The sequence below is a fragment of the Physeter macrocephalus genome, chromosome 3, assembly GCF_002837175.3.
Source record: "Physeter macrocephalus isolate SW-GA chromosome 3, ASM283717v5, whole genome shotgun sequence".
Taxonomy (NCBI): Eukaryota; Metazoa; Chordata; class Mammalia; order Artiodactyla; family Physeteridae; genus Physeter; species Physeter macrocephalus.
Genome location: NC_041216.1, coordinates 17774265 through 17793973, shown reverse-complemented (window position 1 = coordinate 17793973; position 19709 = coordinate 17774265). Strand labels below are relative to the sequence as shown.

At 37.9% G+C, this 19709-nt stretch overlaps 1 protein-coding gene across 4 annotated transcripts in view; it reads right to left on the bottom strand.

Annotated features, from left to right (window-relative positions):
- The window catches only part of USP48 (ubiquitin specific peptidase 48), a 69427-nt gene that overhangs the window by 15281 nt on the left and 34437 nt on the right, over window positions 1–19709 (bottom strand). For all 4 annotated transcript variants that reach the window (XM_024125291.3, XM_007111796.4, XM_028487762.2 and 1 more), the window contains 11 exons: window positions 19276–19425; window positions 15368–15565; window positions 14559–14673; window positions 13222–13352; window positions 10475–10546; window positions 3645–3769; window positions 3359–3481; window positions 3002–3063; window positions 2626–2736; window positions 1934–2064; window positions 1474–1580 (listed from right to left, as the gene is read on the bottom strand). In XM_024125291.3, the coding sequence (XP_023981059.1) occupies window positions 1474–1580; window positions 1934–2064; window positions 2626–2736; window positions 3002–3063; window positions 3359–3481; window positions 3645–3769; window positions 10475–10546; window positions 13222–13352; window positions 14559–14673; window positions 15368–15565; window positions 19276–19425 (1325 nt within the window). The remainder of the gene's footprint in view (window positions 1–1473; window positions 1581–1933; window positions 2065–2625; window positions 2737–3001; window positions 3064–3358; window positions 3482–3644; window positions 3770–10474; window positions 10547–13221; window positions 13353–14558; window positions 14674–15367; window positions 15566–19275; window positions 19426–19709) is intronic.

Here is a 19709-nt window from a genome sequence, read left to right as displayed (position 1 = left end):
GCACGAACCCGTGTCCCCTGCATCGGCAGGCAGACTCTCAACCACTGCACCACTAGGGAAGCCCTGGATACTATTTTGTACTAGATACCAATATATACATGCACTGATAGGTACAAAAGATATAAGAAAATTCTAGGGGAAAAATTGAGACATTTTTACTCAACTTCATTTTCTCAGCAAATTAGGAAATGAGGCCTTAATTCAACTTGTGAAGCAAAACCCTAGACCATTAGAGCATAATTTATAAGTTACCCTTCTAAAATAATGTGTTTGGTAACTATCATCAAATAAAACACATTCTATTTTGTCTTTAATTCCCAAAACCTTGGAATCAAATTAATGAGATGTCCAGAGATGTGGGTCAGGATCTACCTAAGAGCCTTTCCTAATATAGTGAAAATGCTCCAAAAACAATCCACAGCAACACCCCTGCTCCCAAATTATACCCAAATCTGTCTACTTCACCTACCCTTTAGATTAAAAAATGCAAGAGGCTCTAAACTGGCCGTCCTTCTTTCCGTTATGCCCTTACCAACTCCAAACACAATGGCCAGGGTGACTTTTTGAAAGCGTAAATGAGATCACACCATGACCTCCCTTGAAACTCCAGTGGCTTACATCTACGCTTAGAATAAGATCCCAGATCCTTGGTATGATGTATAAAGGCCGATAAAATTTGATCCCTCATCACCTATCACTTTCCCTCCTTGGAAGAAACTTCTCTCTAGACCAGTGCTGTCCACTATGGTAGCCAGAGGTGACACATGGCTATTTAAATGAAAATGAATTAAAATCTCAGTTCCTCAAGTCACCCTAGACACATTTCAAGTGCTCCACAGTCAAATACGGCTAATGGCTATGGTGTAGATACAGAACATCTCCATCACTGCAGAAAGTTCCATTGGGCAGTGCTGCTCTAGATACAACTTACTCTGTTGCTTGAGAGCATTAGGCTTATGGTTTTGCCTGGACTACACGTCACAGGCTGACTCTCTGACAGTTAATGCTCAGGTAAAACAACTCCTCCTCTAACGCACCTTTCATACCCATGCCCTATCTCACAATGCACCTCCGCCTCTATCCATCTCTCGCTTTACTCTGCTAGATTTCCTTCAAAATACTTGTTCTTGTCTGAAATTATCTTATGAATTTATGGGCTTATTCTTGATCTACCTCACTAGGTACAAATATTCTTGATGGTAGGTAACTTCTCTGTCTTCTGCACCACCTGTATTCCCAGCACCAAGACCATTCCTGACACACAATATTTGTGTTTCGATTAATAACTGACTAGATCCACATAAATCACATAACTATTCCTTTTCAGTTCTAGTCCAATAGCTCCACCTGCACCATCCCCTCCCACCAAAAAAAAAAATAAGGCAACCCTAGGCCATCCTCAGTGAAAATCCAACAGCAAGTCAAAAGGCAAGCATGATCATTACTAGGCACAGCCACAAGAGGGACTGGTACCTTCTTATTATCCACGACTTTATGGACGTAGATGGTGGCTTGAGTGTATTCACGCAGGTCCCTCTGCTGTTGACACAATAACCCTTCTCTACATTCTGGACAGAGTTCTTTAAAAAAAAAAAAAAAAAAAAAGAGGTAAAATAGCAATGGTTGAGGAATTACTGTCAAAGAATGAAAGATCTAAAAGAACATATCAAAGTTACCAGAGTGTATTCATCAAAATATTACTCATATTTTCTGTTAACCAATGTATTCTATTGTATGCAAATAAGGAAATCCATTTACTGTCGACAAACATACAAATAATGAGGTAATTATATGATTTCCCATCTGCGGAATATAGTTTGGACCACCACATGATCGATCTTTAAGTAGAAAATACAATATTGACATACTCTTTCCTTCCCCCTTAAAATGCCAACTTCCAACTACATAAACCAAGAGCGATATGAAAACTTACTAGGCTCAGAAATATACTGTGTTTCTGAAGGGTTTGCATCTCCTCCTTCAGTTCTCATGATTTTAATTACATGATCCACGACAAAGAGCTTTTGTATCATTTGCCACTCACTGGGCCATATGAGAGCTATACTGTGCAAAAAAACACAACATGCTTTAAGACACAAGGACATAGTCCATCTCTAAACCAAAATTATCAAAACCAATATTTAATACAAATAAATTAAGAAGGAAAAGATACATCAACAAGGCATAGTAGTTTTTTCATACAAAAAAATGTTACAACAGCAGTAAAACAAAATGGACTGAAGTTATCAATACATGGATCAACATGGCTAAACCTCAAAAACCGAAGTTGAGTAAAGAACTTAGCTACAGAGGGATAAATACTATGTGATGTAACCTAGAGACACTGTCCTGGGTACCAGCAGCTTGGAAGGAGAAAGCAGGGCTCCAGGAAGGAGAAGGGAGAAACAAGAGCAAGGTAGCCTCAGGCAGCCTCTTGATTTTTATGGAGAAGCAGTCTTTTTTTTTTAAAGGCAAATGCTCCACCTAGCAGAGAACACCAGAGGAAATAACCCCACAATTCAAACAGATTCTTAAAACAGACTCTCTTTGTCAGACGAGAAATTTCCTAAACACGTTCTATTAATCACTAGAAAAAAAAAAATCACATGAAGAGAAGAAACTCACAGTTTAGAATCTTCTTTGGTCATGGAAGCAAATGTAAACATGAGTCCCCCGTGAGGACACAGAAGAGCACTGTTTCCAACTGATGACACAGGACTACACCTTGTAGGTTTTCTACTCAAATGAAACAAGGAGGATCAATATACTTCACTACTGCATGACTAAAGAGAAGATTTTTTTAAGATGATTATTTTAAAATTAGAGATATATTTTAATGATAATAGTTAATGTGTTTCTCAGGAATATTCATTTAAATTATTAGAAAATAAAACTTTCAGTATATGCTAGTAAAAGTAAGGTACTACGATCAGGATCCATGAATTCTTAAAAATAATAAAATCAACAATAAAAAAGGAAATAGAAAATTTTTGGTATATACCTGACAAATTTTCGCCATTCTTCTACAAAGAACTGTGACACAATGTAGAGGACATCCGTGTCCTAGAATAGAAAAATCAGATGAAAGTATCCATTAATTCACTGCATTCTTAACCTAAATCCTATAGGGAAAATGTCTCCATATACCGTGGTTTTCCTCTTTCAAGCTTCATAAATAAAATGGAAATACAGCCCTCTACCAAGCAACCAGAAGTAAGAGTAAAATCCCCCAATAAGAAATCTATACAAATGAGAATTAGAGAAGCTCTCAGTTGTTCTGAAACCACTGTTCATCAGGAATTTGGCAAGGGTCTTACAAAGGTGAGATGAATTCTATCCCTTGTGGCAATCATTATACCTCTGGCCAGTTACTGAGACACGGTCTGTTTTTGTCCTGGAACAAATTTGGGAGAGAAGTCTTTTGCTCATTTGCAATCATCTTATGCAAGGCTTCATTTTCTTCTCCTTCTCTTTCTAAAATCTGAAAGAGAATGAAGCAGGAAGCAATCAACCATCTCCTGCTGACAGCACAGGACCTGCCTCCTCCCTAACCCCTACCAAGAGTGCAATGTCAATTCTCCTGGGAAGTCAATCCAGGGAGGTGGCATTATAATTTCCACAGATGTCAGGACAGCGTGCAGCACCTTGCACTGTGAACAGCATTCTTTGTAACTTGGAAACTCGGGAGCCTTTGGGAAGTACTGCTGCAGTTTGCTCCAAGCCTCTTTAGAAACAAGCCTTCTTTCATTTTCAGATATGCATAACTCCCCTAAGTCAAAAAAAGGTGGGGGGGCCGGAGTAGAGAGAAAAGGTTAAAAAAAAAATCAATATATACCCTCTAAAAATCTATTTTATATTTCTTAAGACTAATTTGTAGGGCCTCTTTTCCTTCTGTTCTAAAGTACTGTAATTCTCTCTCTCTTTCCTTAGTTTCAAAGTCTAAATTTTTAATTTCATCTAATTCTAAAGAAACCAGCCATTCCTTTGTCCTTAATCTAGGTCCTTCTTCCTACCAGTGAAGGAAGCACTAAAGGGGCTTCCAGGGATCCTGGTGTCCCTGTGCCACCCCAGGGGTTGTTTAACAGTATTTCGTCTGTATTTCATCTCCGCCCACATTCAAATGCCACAATTTCCTGCAGAACGTATTTTCTCCGTTTTACCTTATTACTTTACTAAATTCATCCCGAATTGAAATGCTATTTTCAAAGTTGTGTGAGACTCATGCTTAAATAGTAAAGCAATCTACTGTTCAATCGTAAAACCATCTCCAGTCAATACCCAGTTGGTTTGCTATTACTACTGCAAACACCCTGAACCCCGTGGATCTTTAAAAATCCTAGAAGAGGATAAGCAGAGTGCTAGTCACCACCACCCTTCATCTCCTCCGAAGATCACAGGAACGCCCAGATGCCAGAGACCCTCAATCTCAGCAGCCCCTCCTCGGATGACTGATACTTCCCTCATTTCAGGGCCTTTCTCCCCACTCAACCCCTCACTGTGTTTGTGGTTCCAGTTTCTATTGCTTCAGCTGTTCCCAACAGATAATTAGTGAACTGCATATAGTACCTATATGGTTCTTTACCCAGAAAACCATCTTTAAGTTTCCAAAGGAAAATGTGTTTGTACCCCCATTGGCAAGATACTTACATGTTTATATGAGTAAAAAAGCCAGGGGCTTTCTAAATGCAGTATCATGATTCTTTGCTTTATGTGTTTTATAACAATAAATAAACCAAGAATCAGAGAAATTCATACACCCAGGGTCACCACAATTGGTGGATAATGGAGCTAGGATATGAAACCAGATCTCTCTCATATAAACCCCATAATTTCTAATGCCTCAAAATGCATCTTCTTAACTTCCATCCGTCACCTCTTATTGAGCTTTGACTAATCCTAAGAAATGATTACTTTGCTTTAATATACTTATTACCAGAGAAAATAGTTCACAATGTAAAAATTAACTTTATTTCTGAGTAGGCTGTTAACAAATTTCCTCTGAGGTTATGAAAACTTACTTTAAGTGCTATCCTGGGGCTTCCCTGGTGGCGCAGTGGTTAAGAATCTGCCTGCCAATGCATGGGACACGGGTTCGAGCCCTGGTCCGGGAAGTTCCCACATGCCACGGAGCAACTAAGCCCGTGTGCCACAACTACTGAGCCTGCGCTCTAGAGCCCGTGTGCCAAAACTACTGAAGCCTGAGTGCCTAGGGCCCGTGCTCCGCAACGAGAAGCCACTGCAATGAGAAGCCCGCTCACCGCAACGAAGAGTAGCCCCTGCTCGCTGCACCTAGAGAAAACCTACACGCAGCGACGAAGGTCCAATGCAGCCAAAAATAAATAAATAAATAATTTTTAAAAAATGCTTTAAAAAATAAAATGCTATCCTCAGACACCATTAGGGAACTTATTATTTTTTTTAAAGGTTAACTGGATAATCAGGCTCCAATCTAGTACACCTTTATGGTGAAATATAATGCAGCCATAAAAAAGATTACAGTAGACTTCTATAACTGATTTAGAAAGAACTCCAAGGGACTTCCCTAGTGGCGCAGTGGTTAAGAATCCACCTGCCAATGCAGGGGACACGGGTTCGAGCCCTGGTCCGGGAAGATCCCACATGCTGCGGAGCAACTAACCCCATGCACTACAACTACTGAGCCTGCACTCTAGAGCCCACGTGCCACAAGCCCTTGCTCCGCAACAAGAGAAGCCACCGCAATGAGAAGCCTGTGCACCTCATCGAAGAGTGGCTCCCACTCGCCACAACTAGAGAAAGCAACGAAGACCCAACACAGCCAAAAATAAATAAATAAATAATTTTTTTTAAAAAGAAAGAAAGAACTCCAGGGCAATTATACTTGTTAAGTGGTTTCCTTTTTTTTTCTTTTTTTTTTTAAAGGGACCATTCCTCTGTATACATATGTTATAACCCAATCTGGTTCAGAAAGGGAGAATGTAGCAAACAATAATGCAAATACACAAACACATATTTTAAACAGGATTCCATAGAGTCTCTGGATACACTGCCTCTTGTTTTGATGTAAGGGTGTTTTTATTTATGACTGGCTGTATTGTAGGAGGTGCATTACTCAGGTAATTAGAAAAGAACGCAAGTTTATTTCTAAAATCAGCAATGTGTTTTAATAAGTCACTTCACTGCAGTCAGAAATTAAATACTGCAGTCAGTATTAAATACTGCAAGTCAATATTAAATGGAAAGTCCTCTACTCTACCCCTAGTCATGTTTCTAAATTTAGTTTCACATCATTTTAATAACTACCATGATTTAATGTATCTGAATAGTTCGACCTCACAACAATGAACTTTTACTTGTGACATATGAATTTTTAGAAATTAGACTTGTATCCTGCAATATATAACACTGCTTCTTAAATCTTAAGAGAAAGCCAATAAATTAAATTCATTTTGTAAGCAACATCTCCCAATACAAGATCAAACTAGTCATGAGAGATTGAATTCACCAAACATAATTCGATAACCTACTCCCCAAAGATTCTTCTGGTAAAAATAGAAATCTAGTTAACAATGAGTTTAGATTCTGGATAAATCCCCTCCCCGACAAAATCCAGTTCAAACTCTAATACTTTGGGGGCACAGAATATCCAAAGAACTTGTAAAAAAAAATAAATTAAAAAACTGCTCAGCTGCTTAGTAAACAGGTATAATAAACAAGGTAAGTTAAGGAAGGTTAACCATTAAATGAATATAAAATGAAATGGATAAGAAAGCCTGATGGATAAGGAATATCTGCAGTAAATGCTAAACTCTATGGTAGTAGCAAATCATATAATGGAATATATAATCCGTTATTAATTCACACAAAATCCGTGATAAATATACACAGGCTTTATAATATAAAAATGCAAACACGGACTTCCAGATAAAAATGATGTTTTAAAACTGCATTTACTTCCAGTTCCTCCTGAAACACCATTAAATCACAGTAAGGAGACCTTTTTTAAAAGATACAAAATCATAATGATGGATAAAACAGATGGGACAACAGAAACAAATATTGTAGAAGCTTAAAGGTGGATGGATAAGACAAGAAAAATGAATTCTAAACTGACAAAAGTAACCCGATTTACTACACTACAGAACTGGCCCCACAAATCCAGGAATTAGGGGTACCCAGAAGAGAACAGACTAAAAGATTATTTAAGAGGCAGTTAAAATTCTGAGTTGTCCTTCTCTACACCCTACAGATACCTGCCCCCGTTATCCACAAAAGACAACACAAGCTTCTCTGATGATATAAAACCTAAGGCCTCTGCACTGGGGGACACAAAGCCGAGAAAAGAGGTAGTGCGCTGAGATGTGGATAAGTGAATGTTTCCATACAGAATGCAGAGACTCCCAAGCCCTCCTCTCTACAGCCCTGGAAGTGACAGCCAGCTCTGCATTTTCCAGGCAGGAGAATGAAAGATCCTTATGGAGAAATCTGAGCAGTCCAAGAAGGAATAATCAAAGTGAGAATTCTCCAGTGAAACGGCCCAGCCAGGACACCCAAACAGGGAAGCTGGCGGTCCCCTGCCCTCACACATGTGCATGGCTTCCACAAAACCCCCCGAGCAATAAATGAATTAGGACCTGCACAGGGTGAGGTGTCACGATGCTGTGGACAGAGATCTTAACAAGCTACCAGAAGTGGAAGGGGCAAAAACTGCCTAAGAAGGGCTTTGGACAACTGGTACATTGAAAGATACAGTAAGTCCTTCAAATTTTCAAAGAAAAAGAATTTCAGACAATTATATAACTAGGGGAAACCTATGCATTAAGTGTGGTACCCTTTAGCAAACGACTCTCACCTCTCTGTGCCTCAGTTTACTTACTCATCAGTACAATTGGTACACTAGTAATACTGACCTTTCAGGGTTGTTGTATAGATTAAATTAGTTAATATCTATACACTTAGAAAACTACTGGGCACAAGGTAAACATCTGATAAATGTCTATCATCTGTTTGCTATGACGACCATCACGACATCTCAGGAACAAGTTTTAATATAAACCTGTGGGCTTCCCTGGTGGCTCAGTGGTTGAGAATCTGCCTGCCAATGCAGGGGACACGGGTTGGAGCCCTGGTCTGGGAAGATCCCACATGCCGCGGAGCAACTGGGCCCGTGAGCCACAATTACTGAGCCTGCGAATCTGGAGCCTGTGCTCCGCAACAAGAGAAGCCGCGGTAGTGAGGCCCGCGCACCGCAATGAAGAGTGACCCCCACTTGCCACAACTGGAGAAAGCCCTCGCACAGAAACAAAGACCCAACACAGCCATAAATAAATAAATAAATTAATTAATTAATTAAAATTGAAAAAAAAAAAAAACCTAAAGAGTGGGGTAGGTTTTAAGTGAAGTCCCGTATCCTGCACCTGTGGACATGGTACACTGACAGGTGACGTCCACAAAATCAAGAGTTGAGAACTATGCTTTTTAAATGCAAGATAACAAAGTACAGCAACAAAATGCCACTGAGCTGCAGATCAAGCTACAAGATCTAAAAAAAAATAGCTCATATACAATTTCTGACAAGCTGAGGGGAGCAGCCTAAGTCCTAAAATCACTTTCAGCTCTGCCATGCTTTCTAGTCAAAACTGTAAAACTAAAATGACAAGATGAGAGGTGGGCTGAGAGCAAATGTCAGTGAGCGAAGGAGGAAGACAATCTGAGTTCTGGCACTGTTTCACTCTGCTAAGCAGCACCAAGCATGAAAACTTAGTATTTTACTACAGATTCCTCAACTCTCAAAATGGAGGCACTTATGCTATGTGCACATCTATGCTACAAATGTTTAAAAAAAAAAAAATCCACATCCCAGGATGACCCTTCACCTCCTCTTCCTAGTTGTGTAGCCAGTAAATGAGAATGCCACTCAGCTAGTAGAGTGCAGTGAGATTGTGTCCAGAAAGATAGGCATACAAATACAACTCAAGTGACAACTACTATCACTAGCATCACCAAGGACTCTTCATAAAAAACCACTGGTGTGGGGACTTCCTTGGCGGTCCAGTGGTTAAGAGTCTGTGCTTCCACTGCAAGGGGCGCAGGTTTGATCCCTGGTTGAGGAACTAAGATCCCGCGTGCCGTGCCGCACTGGTGTGAATGAGGGAAAGGGTGAGGCATCATGCATGGGTTCATGATGAGGCAATGAAGAAAGAACTAAAATAAGGAATTTACTGGGACCAACAAGAAGTCTGAGTATTAGGCTCAGCCATAAAAAAGAATGAAATAATGCCATCTGCAGCAACATGAATAGACCTAGAGATTATCATATTAAGTGAAGTCAGAGAGACAAATATCATGATATCACTCATATATGGAATCTAAAAAAGAATTATACAAATGAACTTATTTACAAAACAGAAATAGACTCACAGACAGAAAACAAACTTATGGTTACCAAAGGGGATGGCGGAAGCGGAATAAATTAGGAGTTTGGGATTAGCAGATATACACTACTATATATAAAATAGACAAACAACAAGGACCTACTGTATAGCACAGGGAACTATACTCAATATCTTATAATAACCTATAATGGAAAAGAATCTGAAAAAGAATACATATATGTATAACTGAATCAATTTGCTGTACACATGAAACTACTACAACATAGTAATTAACTATACTTCAATTTAAAAAAAGAATTCTGAGTATCAGCAATATATTAGCACACAACAAGAAATGCAAACGTGTTAACAGATTCATCACTGACATCCTAGCTTCTCTGGGTCCAATTTTTCTCAGGGTGGAGTAAGAAAAAAAACAAAACAAAACAGAGTGAGTGGGGAACTTATACAGTAGAAGACTTTTGAGAAGTAGATACCTTTTTGGCTTTCAGAGGGCTGACAGAATGGCAAACCATGTGTCATATATAAGGAGTCCCTCTCAAAAAAAAAAAGTTATTTCAAATGAGCACTCACTAAAAACAAATAAATACATAAACAAATATTCAGGATTAATAAGAATTTGGAAATTATTATTAAGAATATATAGTACACAGTAGCTAAGAAACTAGACCAGAAATAACCCTAAGAAGAATATACGAATGCTGTTTTCAAAGTGTTCAAATTTGGACAAAGACACAGACACATAAATGGGAAATAACTGAAATTCTTCTCCTTCAAGCTCAGAAAACCCTTCAATGTGACAAGTGACAATAAGTTTCTTCACTAAAATATGGGGAAATTCTATTATTTTAAATTTTTTTTGCGAGGAGAGAGGGAAAAGTGTGAGAGGCATTGGCTTGAAAGTAGGCAGTAGAAGCTAACAGTTGAAAAGGGCAAGAGGATCGAGACATTAGGATCATGCATGAACAGTTTAGAAAACCAGTTGCTCTACCATGGCTGCCATATTAGGGCCTGAGCTCTTGAGTATAAAATATTTAACAAAATATACATGATATGCTAAAGTAAGGCTAACAACAGAAGTTTTACATTATCTAGCTTACCATGTGGGCACAGAATGTCTTCATTAAAATTTAATTCTTCCTCCTCCTCTTTTCTTTCTTCCTTTGATTCATCTAATCAAAAGAAATACAGATAATAACTCTTCTACTGTTGTATTTAAATTTCAGAGTAGCAAAGATACTACTCTACACAATTTCAAACACAGAAAACTTTAAAACATTTTAAAAATTAGACCTAAGTGATTCGACACAGTCCTGCTAAGAAGTGTTTCATTTCTCTCCCTTAAAGGAAAGAAAAATTTCTGAATGACAGTTTTGCTTTTTAAAGATTGGGGCTATGCAAGAAAATATGCATTTTTTTCAAACTGAAAAACAGTTTACATATCCTTCCCATTAATTCTAGTCAAGGTATTCAGAATACTGTGTCATAAACCAGGATAATCATCTACATGTCATGTCACTTTCACCCATCAACTCTTTAGGGAAGAACAGAAAACTTTAGAAGCCTAATGAAATAAGGATTTAACATTTCATGTCAAACATATATAATTAAAACTTTCCTCTTCCTATTAACAGTTCTCTTTCAACATCTGCTTTTCCTACTTGTCTACACTGTGACACTTGCCAGTTTGTACTTGTGTATACCAGTGAACAGGATCAAATAAAAGAAGTCCTAAGTAGTGGGATATTAGAATAGTTATTCACGGATTTTCCAGGTTAAGCACATAACAGACTTTTAATACACTTAATATACATAAAGAATATTTACTAATCATTAAAAAGTTCCAGCAGAGAAATGGGCAAAGGAAAGACATGACCAGGTAACTCTGTCTCCTGCCTGTTTCTCTGTGTCTCTCTCTCTCTATCACATAATGTGAAAATTAGGCAAAGAAGTAGGTACAAGGACACATTTACTGCATCTGTGTTTACATACTAATTGTAAAAAACTGAAATAGGTTAAATAAATATATATTCATACAGTGAAATGTAGCTGCTAAATTTTAAAAAACGGTTTTGGTAAAGGATGATGCACAACTGTGCCAATAACAAGCACCATTATAAAAAGCCACTATTTACAGTGATTCTACCTGGTGGAAAGGCTTTCAGGTTTTACTTTGTTACTTCTACTCTGCTTCAAGCTTTTAAAATCTTTGAATAGAGGAAGGGGGAGAAGAGGAGCATTTTACTCTGAAAGCGACATGAAAAATATTTTTAAGCTAGGACAACAAGGCATTTTCTGTTATGGCATCCAACTGTCCTTAAAATGAAGGGTCACTGGAATCCAAAATATGACACACATCAACCTATCTATGAAACAGAAACAGAATTGGGGACATAGAGAAGACTGGTGGTTAGGGTGGCAGTGGCGGCATGCACCGGGACCTTGGGGTGAGCAGATGCAAACTGGTATATATACAGAACGGATAAATAAGGTCCTGCTGCACAGGGAACTATAGTCAATATCCTGGGATAAACGATAATGGAAGAGAACATATGTGTGTATAACTCAGTCACTTTGCTGTAATTAACACAACATTGTAAGTCAACTATACTTCAGTTTAAAAAAAAAAAGGGCCACTGATATGTAAAGAGGCTTAAAAGAGCACAAAATATTTAACATACTGGGTCAAGTCACACTAAAAGTATGTTTTTAATCTTTCTTTTTAGTGAGGTGGTTGATGTACAATATTAAATAAGTTTCAGGTATACAACATAGTGATTCACAATTTGTAAAGGTTATATTCCATATATAGCTATTATAATATATTGGCTGTATTTAAAATATCTTTTTTAAATGATAGAATAAAATTGAAACAAATGTTAAGTTCATGAAGTACACAGCACAACAAAATACTTTAGCCAAAAGAAAAAAACACTCTTCAAATTTGAAAATGTTTAAAAAAAAATCAGTTTACAATTATTAGTGGCTCTGGTGTTTTTACATTCTCAAAAATAAAGCAGTGGTATGGGAAGATCCACACCAAATAAAATGATACAAATGTTCAAATGCAGAAAATATAGAATATTTCAGTAAAAAGGTTAAGAATATTAAAATAATAAAATATATGTATGTAAGTACTAATATTTGGAGATAAAATTAAGTGAAATAATTGCTTATGGATCATTAATTGTATCTCAATTAGTAAACTGATCAAACTGATTTCTATTTTAAATCTAAAAGGTTTTAATGTTTTAAATTCCCATAATCTTATAAAATACTGATTACAAAATTGAATTGAGTGGTTGACTTACATTAATATAATTTTCTATTTAAAAGCATCGCTTCAGAAAACTCAGAAGAATTTATAAGTAGAAAGCTATTCAAAACCTGCTTGTACTCCTGGATGAAAAATGCAGAAGTTCAAGCACATTTAACTTGACGAAGTCAGCCTTTTGGCGTGGCTAATAATCTATAACCAAAATGTACTGAGCTAACAACATACTATGCAATTTGCAGCAGACTTGCCTTTCTTAAAAATTTTAGCTGGAGCAAAATTAAAAGTAATTTTGCTTGGGATTAACTAGAGAGACCCTAAGCCCAAAGCAGGTCATAAGGAATGCCTTATGCCATAAGGAATGCCTCGCGTGAGCTGTTGAGCCCTTGCTCATTTTCAACAGCTTATCAGTCTTTTTATTTGTTCTGAGACATTTTTGAGAGCCTTAGGCTTCAAAAAATTGTCTTAGAAATTGCGTGGATGGGAATCAAAACAATTTTACTACAAACAAATGCTTACAATTGTGGTTGTGGTATGACTCACAACCATCTACATACAGGTTTTAAATATTACCTTTATTCAAGGTGTTGCCATTCATTTTCCCACTGCTTTGGTCTGCATCGCCATCTTGCTCATCCAGCTGTTCCAGAGCTAGCTGGCGCCAACTGCGTAAGGAGGATTTCCCTACCCAAAATCCATCATTGCTGTGGAAAAGAGAGAGAATGTAAAATCATGCAGGTAACATTTCCTAATGTCCTTCTCCCGTCTTTCCTTGTAAAGGCCACAACTAAACTGAATTAAAATGTTCAGTATTTGCTGCTGTGCACACAATTTTTTTTTACCTATTTCCTCATTTTGGCCATTTTTACTCCTCACTATTAAATTGCACGTATAGAAAATACTTTGCTTCCATCCTAAATCTTACCCTGCTCCTCCTAACCCTCATTTAAATTTATGCCAATCACACCAAACAACTGGCCACTTTCCTTCACTTGATTACTACTCAAAACTGCATATAGGGCTTCCCTGGTGGCGCAGTGGTTGAGAGTCCGCCTGCCGATGCAGGGGACACGGGTTCGTGCCCCGGTCCGGGAAGATCCCACAAGCCGCGGAGCGGCTAGGGCCGTGAGCCATGGCCGCTGAGCCTGCGCTCCACAACGGGAGAGGCCACAGCAGTGAGAGGCCCGCGTACCGCAAAAAAACAAACAAACAAAGAACGCGGCCCACCAAGGGGAAAGGCCACAGCAGTGAGAGGCCCGCGTACCGCAAAAAAACAAACAAACAAAGAAAAACTGCATATAGCTGACCCTTCAAATGCACATATAGGCACTCACATATATATACACAAACACATTTAGTGGACTCAGCAGGCTGTTTGTGGAATGACCCAAAACAGTGAACTAGATTGATATTTCTTTGGGAAATATACAACTTAAATTAAACCCAAACATCATAAATGCCACCTGAGTCCAGAGGTACTCTACAGAGTGCGGCTCAACAAACTCCAAGAAGCCTGCATGTTCCTGACAAGGATGTACCACTGGGTACCCTTGGTTAACAAACTTACTTCAGCCTCTCTAAAGGGGACACCCCAGGTCTGCTAGAATGGTTTTCCAACATAAGTATTCCACAATTCCACGTCAGAACACAGGCGAGCACCTTGCCTTAGCTTGTTGAGGCCTCAGATGCACATCTCTGCTTCCACCTTTCTAATGGATGGAATATAGCCACAGGGTCTGTGCCTCAGCTCTCTTTATCTTTGCCACAGCAGCAGTCACCACAAAATTTACTCTGCTGTGGCCAACCACTCATCACCCTTCTTTCTTCCAAAGATCCCAAGTCCCTATTATCCACAAATAATAAGCTAGTTGGTTTTTTAGCTTATCAAACAATATACACTGTGAACATACCCCTTTACTGTTGCTTTGAGCAGATTATTTACAGTTTTATAATCTTCATTTAGTTGGTTCTTCAGACGCAACACACGACAACGTTCTACTACGCATTCCTTACACAGGGCTTTCACTGAGACAGAGAAAACGAAAGGGAAGAGTGTATTCACATACAGATTTCCTGTTAAGAAAATGTTTTCGGCACTTCATAAAACAATGAAGCATTTTAACCCAAAGCCACAAATTTTGACAATACAGCAAATTGGTATACGTCCTAAATTATTCTGGCGACATAAATATCGAGACAGCAATAGTGTTATCCTGCATAAAGAAAGAACTATAGAATATAAAATGTTATAATATGCTATAACTATCTATGCCAGAAAGTACATTTTACAAGATTTAGATGCAAATTTTGCAAGAACACCATCAAATGATGGAGGCTGTAAAGGAGGGGAGGGTAATCAATATATCTGACAACTATAAATGTAATGTTAATTGTTTAAGACCTTCGTGTGGGTATCAGCCAGACCAATACTCCGAAGAGTATTGTACAAAATAACAAAACACTACTAGACGGCTTTCTCAAATGTATCCTATTTTGTCTGTCTTATGAGAAAAAACACACAACAAAACTGAATAAGCAGTTTATTTTCTAACATTATAAATATACCATGTATGATGCTGCTTAACTTTTACTTGATTTAGCAAATCATTTTTGCAAAGTGCAAGGAATATGAGGTCTAAGCACAGTCTGGGTCAAATGATCATATAATGCAGACTTATTGCATTACTCTATTTTAAGCAGATAAGACATCTCGAATTACCAGTTAGTCTTGGTCCTCCTCCATATCTACTATAGAAAATGTCAGCCGCATATTCAGATATTCTCTTCATAATCGATATTTTATCAGGATGAAGCTTGTCATGGGAACACAGGCAAGCGTGATTATCAATAGGCTTGGTGGGTGTCGATTCATCCAACCACTTCTGCAGCCACTCAAGAGAGACAAATTCATAGGGCTCTGAGGAAGAAAGCAAGGGAAAGAGCCTATGTATTTTTACAGCTTTTTGACTAAGCGGTACATTCATTTTCCTCAAGACAATGCAAACTCTTTCCAAAGTTAGCAGAATCAGAAGAATCATTGTTCAGGGAAGACGTTTCAGGAGTACAGCACAAAGCTCTGTTTAACTAGCACTCATCTGAGTTCAAGGAGCTGTGCATGGGAGGGACGAGTCTGCACGGTGCCCTATAAGATCGGCTGGTATTATTAACCACATTCTACAAAAGAGGTTTCCACAGAGAGAAGTGTCTTGCTTGATAGCACAGCAGAGCTCTGATCAGGACACTTGGTGACTACAAGCCACACTCCAGGCCAGCTCGCAAATCACATAACCTCACCCCCATAACGATTTTCATGAACACTTGTCATCGATGTGTGATAATACAACTGAAAGTTAAAATGAGGAGTCTGACTAGGTTCTAAGTTAAAGATTAACCTCATCAGCTATAACCGCACTTTCACAAGGCCGTTTAAACCACTGAATTTTTCTTCACCCAAGATGATACTGATGTTGATTAAAAGGTAGTTGATTTCCCCATCCAAATCCATATCACAATCAATTCATTACATTATTATGTACTTCAAGAAATTAAGCTATTTTAAGCAACTTCTAGGACGAAGTGCACTAGAATCGAATATATCAATTCTGAAGTTGCAAAAATTACAAGATACAACCGAACACCTCAGAATGTGTTTTAATTTGGGAAAACAGAGCCCCAGAGTTCCATAAAAGCCAAAATTAAAGATAAAGGGCCAGCTTTGATTACTTACAAAGATCTCCAGTGAGTCCCAGCATAAAACATAGAAGAAAACATACAGAGGTTGAATTTATATATTTGTATTATGATACTACTTCTGATGAGATCTGAGGGATAGACAATTCAACTCAAAGCCCATTTTGACCAATTTTACACTTCCCTGAGATGTACAAGTCTGAAAACTAACTTCCATTTTAAGTTTAGCATAAAACATTTCAATTTTTACAAAAACAAAATCCAGAACTGTTGGATCCCTTATTTGTGCTAAAACTGTACATCATAAACTGAGAGACTCCTGACTGGTCAGCTCTGATGCAGCTGCAGAGGAAGAGCTCGTGACTACAAGTTGAGACCAAGTTCTGCCACCAAGAAACTGAACTTCAGCAAGTCACTTGAACTCTCTATGCTTCAGATCTTTTATTTGTAAAATGAAGGTAATAATACCTGCCTTCTACCTACCTCACAGGGATGTTGTTGAATGTAAAAGATAAGATATGTGAAGCATTTTGAGCTTTTTTGGAAGAAAAGAGATATAGAAAAGTTAATCATATATTCACACAATATATAAATGTGGAGACCTTAAGATTCAGCATAGGTTAACATGGTTGTGGCATTTTACAATGTATAATGGTACGGAATGATCCCTATCCCAGAGAGCAAAATACAAGTCTTAGCATATCTAATCTTTTCCCAAGGAGAGTCCCATAGGTTAAAACTTTTAGTAATCTCAAGGCTATTGATGTAAGATATGAAGATAAGAAAAATCTTGAAAGAGCTGTAGCAATTTCTACCAAGGGCTCCCCTAACAATTGGGGTCTAGCACAAGTCTCAATAATTAAAGTAGATTCTGCTTGTAGAAGTTTTTTACACTACAGATATTTCTGCACTAGAGAGAGACGCCTGGCAGGTTCTCACAGATGTTCTCCGTTATTGTGATGCCAAAGGCATGGATAATCAACTAACAAACAGGAGTAAGAACTCTATTAAGTTGGGATAACAAACTGTATAAAAATCTCAGCATCTGACGAAGCGGGAAAGCAAGTGTTAAAATATTTACCAAAGGGAAACGTATACTATGGTTCAAACTTATTTATATATAGTTTTAAATGCCTGGATTTTGAATAGGAATTTGTTTTGGAAAGTTATAAAGTCTAGAAAGATCATGGCATCAAAAATATTTGAAACAACTTACCTAAAGATAATTTATGATTATTTAGAGATAATTTATTTCAACTTAAATAAAAAGGGCCAAAAGGGTTCAGGTTCCCAGTGAGGTTTATATTTTAGGGTAAATGACCCTTCTTTTAATATGTTCACAAAGATAAGATTTAGAAAAAACATAACAAGACTTTGGCAGCACAAGACCACGGTCATTAGCTTTGAGATCTGACAATATTTTAGGAAAACATGGACTTACTACCATATAAGGTTACTATAAATGGGAAAAAATTATAAAGCTCATAATTGGTAAGAGTATTGATAACATATATACATATTCGAAGAACACAAGCACTGGTTCTTATAGACCGAATGAAAACAGGCAAGAGGAGCAAAGTGTAAACTTGACACATAACATCTTTGGACCATGCAGTTTTAAAGAGTGATTCAAAACAGCATTTTAGTTTATAGACCCAGTAAGTTGCTTTCTTTTTTCCAGTGAATACAGGAAACTATGAATAAGGTTCAGAAAACAAATTTCTAGGTACCAACTCCTTTGAATAAATTTAGAGATTTGAATTACATGTTCATTTCCAAATTGTTTCCAATAAAACTGAGGTCGGTCTAATTCTTTAGGATAATCCCAACCCTTGAAACAGAGTAACAGGTTACAAAGAAAGGTCAGAATCAAATTAAGGTATAGTTTAGACAGAACTTTTGAGAGATATTCTTACAGATGTAGCAATTTATATTCATCTTTTGCTTAAAGTAATACCAGTAATGGAAAATTGAGATATCAAAAAGACAAAACCACAAGTACAATTATGCTTGAGTATTTATTTTCTAAAATTAGTAAAACTGCCTTTTTTTAAAGTAGGAGTTGGGTATGGGGAATTGCCTATGAAATGACAGAAAACATTATTACAAATGGCATACCAGCCTTAAAGAGTTGAGGTTTCCTTTTTGAGGCATTAGATAAACTTGAATAAACATACACAGTAAAGGAATGAGCTGGACTGTGTGGGATAATTCTTAAGAAATTAGGGGTCAGCAGAAAGCTTTCCTATTCTTAGAATATTTGATACTAAATTTCAAAATAATCTAACAGTATCATAAAAATAGTACTCATATGAAAGAATGCCTGTTAATACTGTTAGGGCACAGAGTACACAAGGAAATAGACTAGGCGAGCTGCTTCCATAGTAGCCCAATCAGATTTTTCTTTTAAAAACAAGCTAATGTCTCACAAATTAGAAATATCTACAAGAGTTATATATGCAGCGTGCTGACCTCAACCTCATAATTTATTAAGAGCTTCCCATTTTTAAAACTACATGATAGGGCTACCCTGGTGGCGCAGTGGTTGAGAGCCTGCCTGCCGATGCAGGGGACACGGGTTCGTGCCCCGGTCCGGGAGGATCCCACATGCCGCAGAGCGGCTAGGCCCGTAAGCCATGGCCGCTGAGCCTGTGCGTCCGGAGCCTGTGCTCCGCAACGGAAGAGGCCACAACAGTGAGAGGCCCGCGTACCGCCAAAAAAAAAAAAAAAAAAAAAAAGTACATGATAATGAAAATTATACGGAATGCTACACATTAAGTTACTGTTGGTTTACATAGTAATTGTATAGTGCATAAGCTGGCATTAACGGGTTATAAATAAGAAAGGGCAGGGGAAAGTTTGTTCATACACATTTGTGAACATAAAAGAAACAAGGCACTTAATGGCAACAGTGCTGTCCCAGAATATCTTACAGACCAGCTCCAGCAGGTAACCTTTGGTACAGCTCCTTAACTTCTTCATGCTTTGCTTTTCCTTTATCCACACTTTGCTTACGCATCTCAGCCATTTCAATACACCACTCCTCAAATTTGGAATTATCCCGATCTACCAGCTCTTGAAGAAAGGCTATTCAGAACAGAAAGACACAAAAACCTTTATCCTGTTTTTCAAAGACAAAGAACCATGCTGATTTGTAAATTACAACAAATACTGGCTAAGATTTTGGTGGCAACATCCTACTATGGTCTCCCTACAACCTGCAGGCAGAAGTAAAACTGAAGACAGCCCCTGGAATAATACCGGGGGTTCCCCTATCCGATTCTCCATGACACCATCAGCCAACTGGAAGCATCAAATGGGTCAGAAACACCATTCAAAACAGATGGTGCCACAGACAGAGGACAGCACAG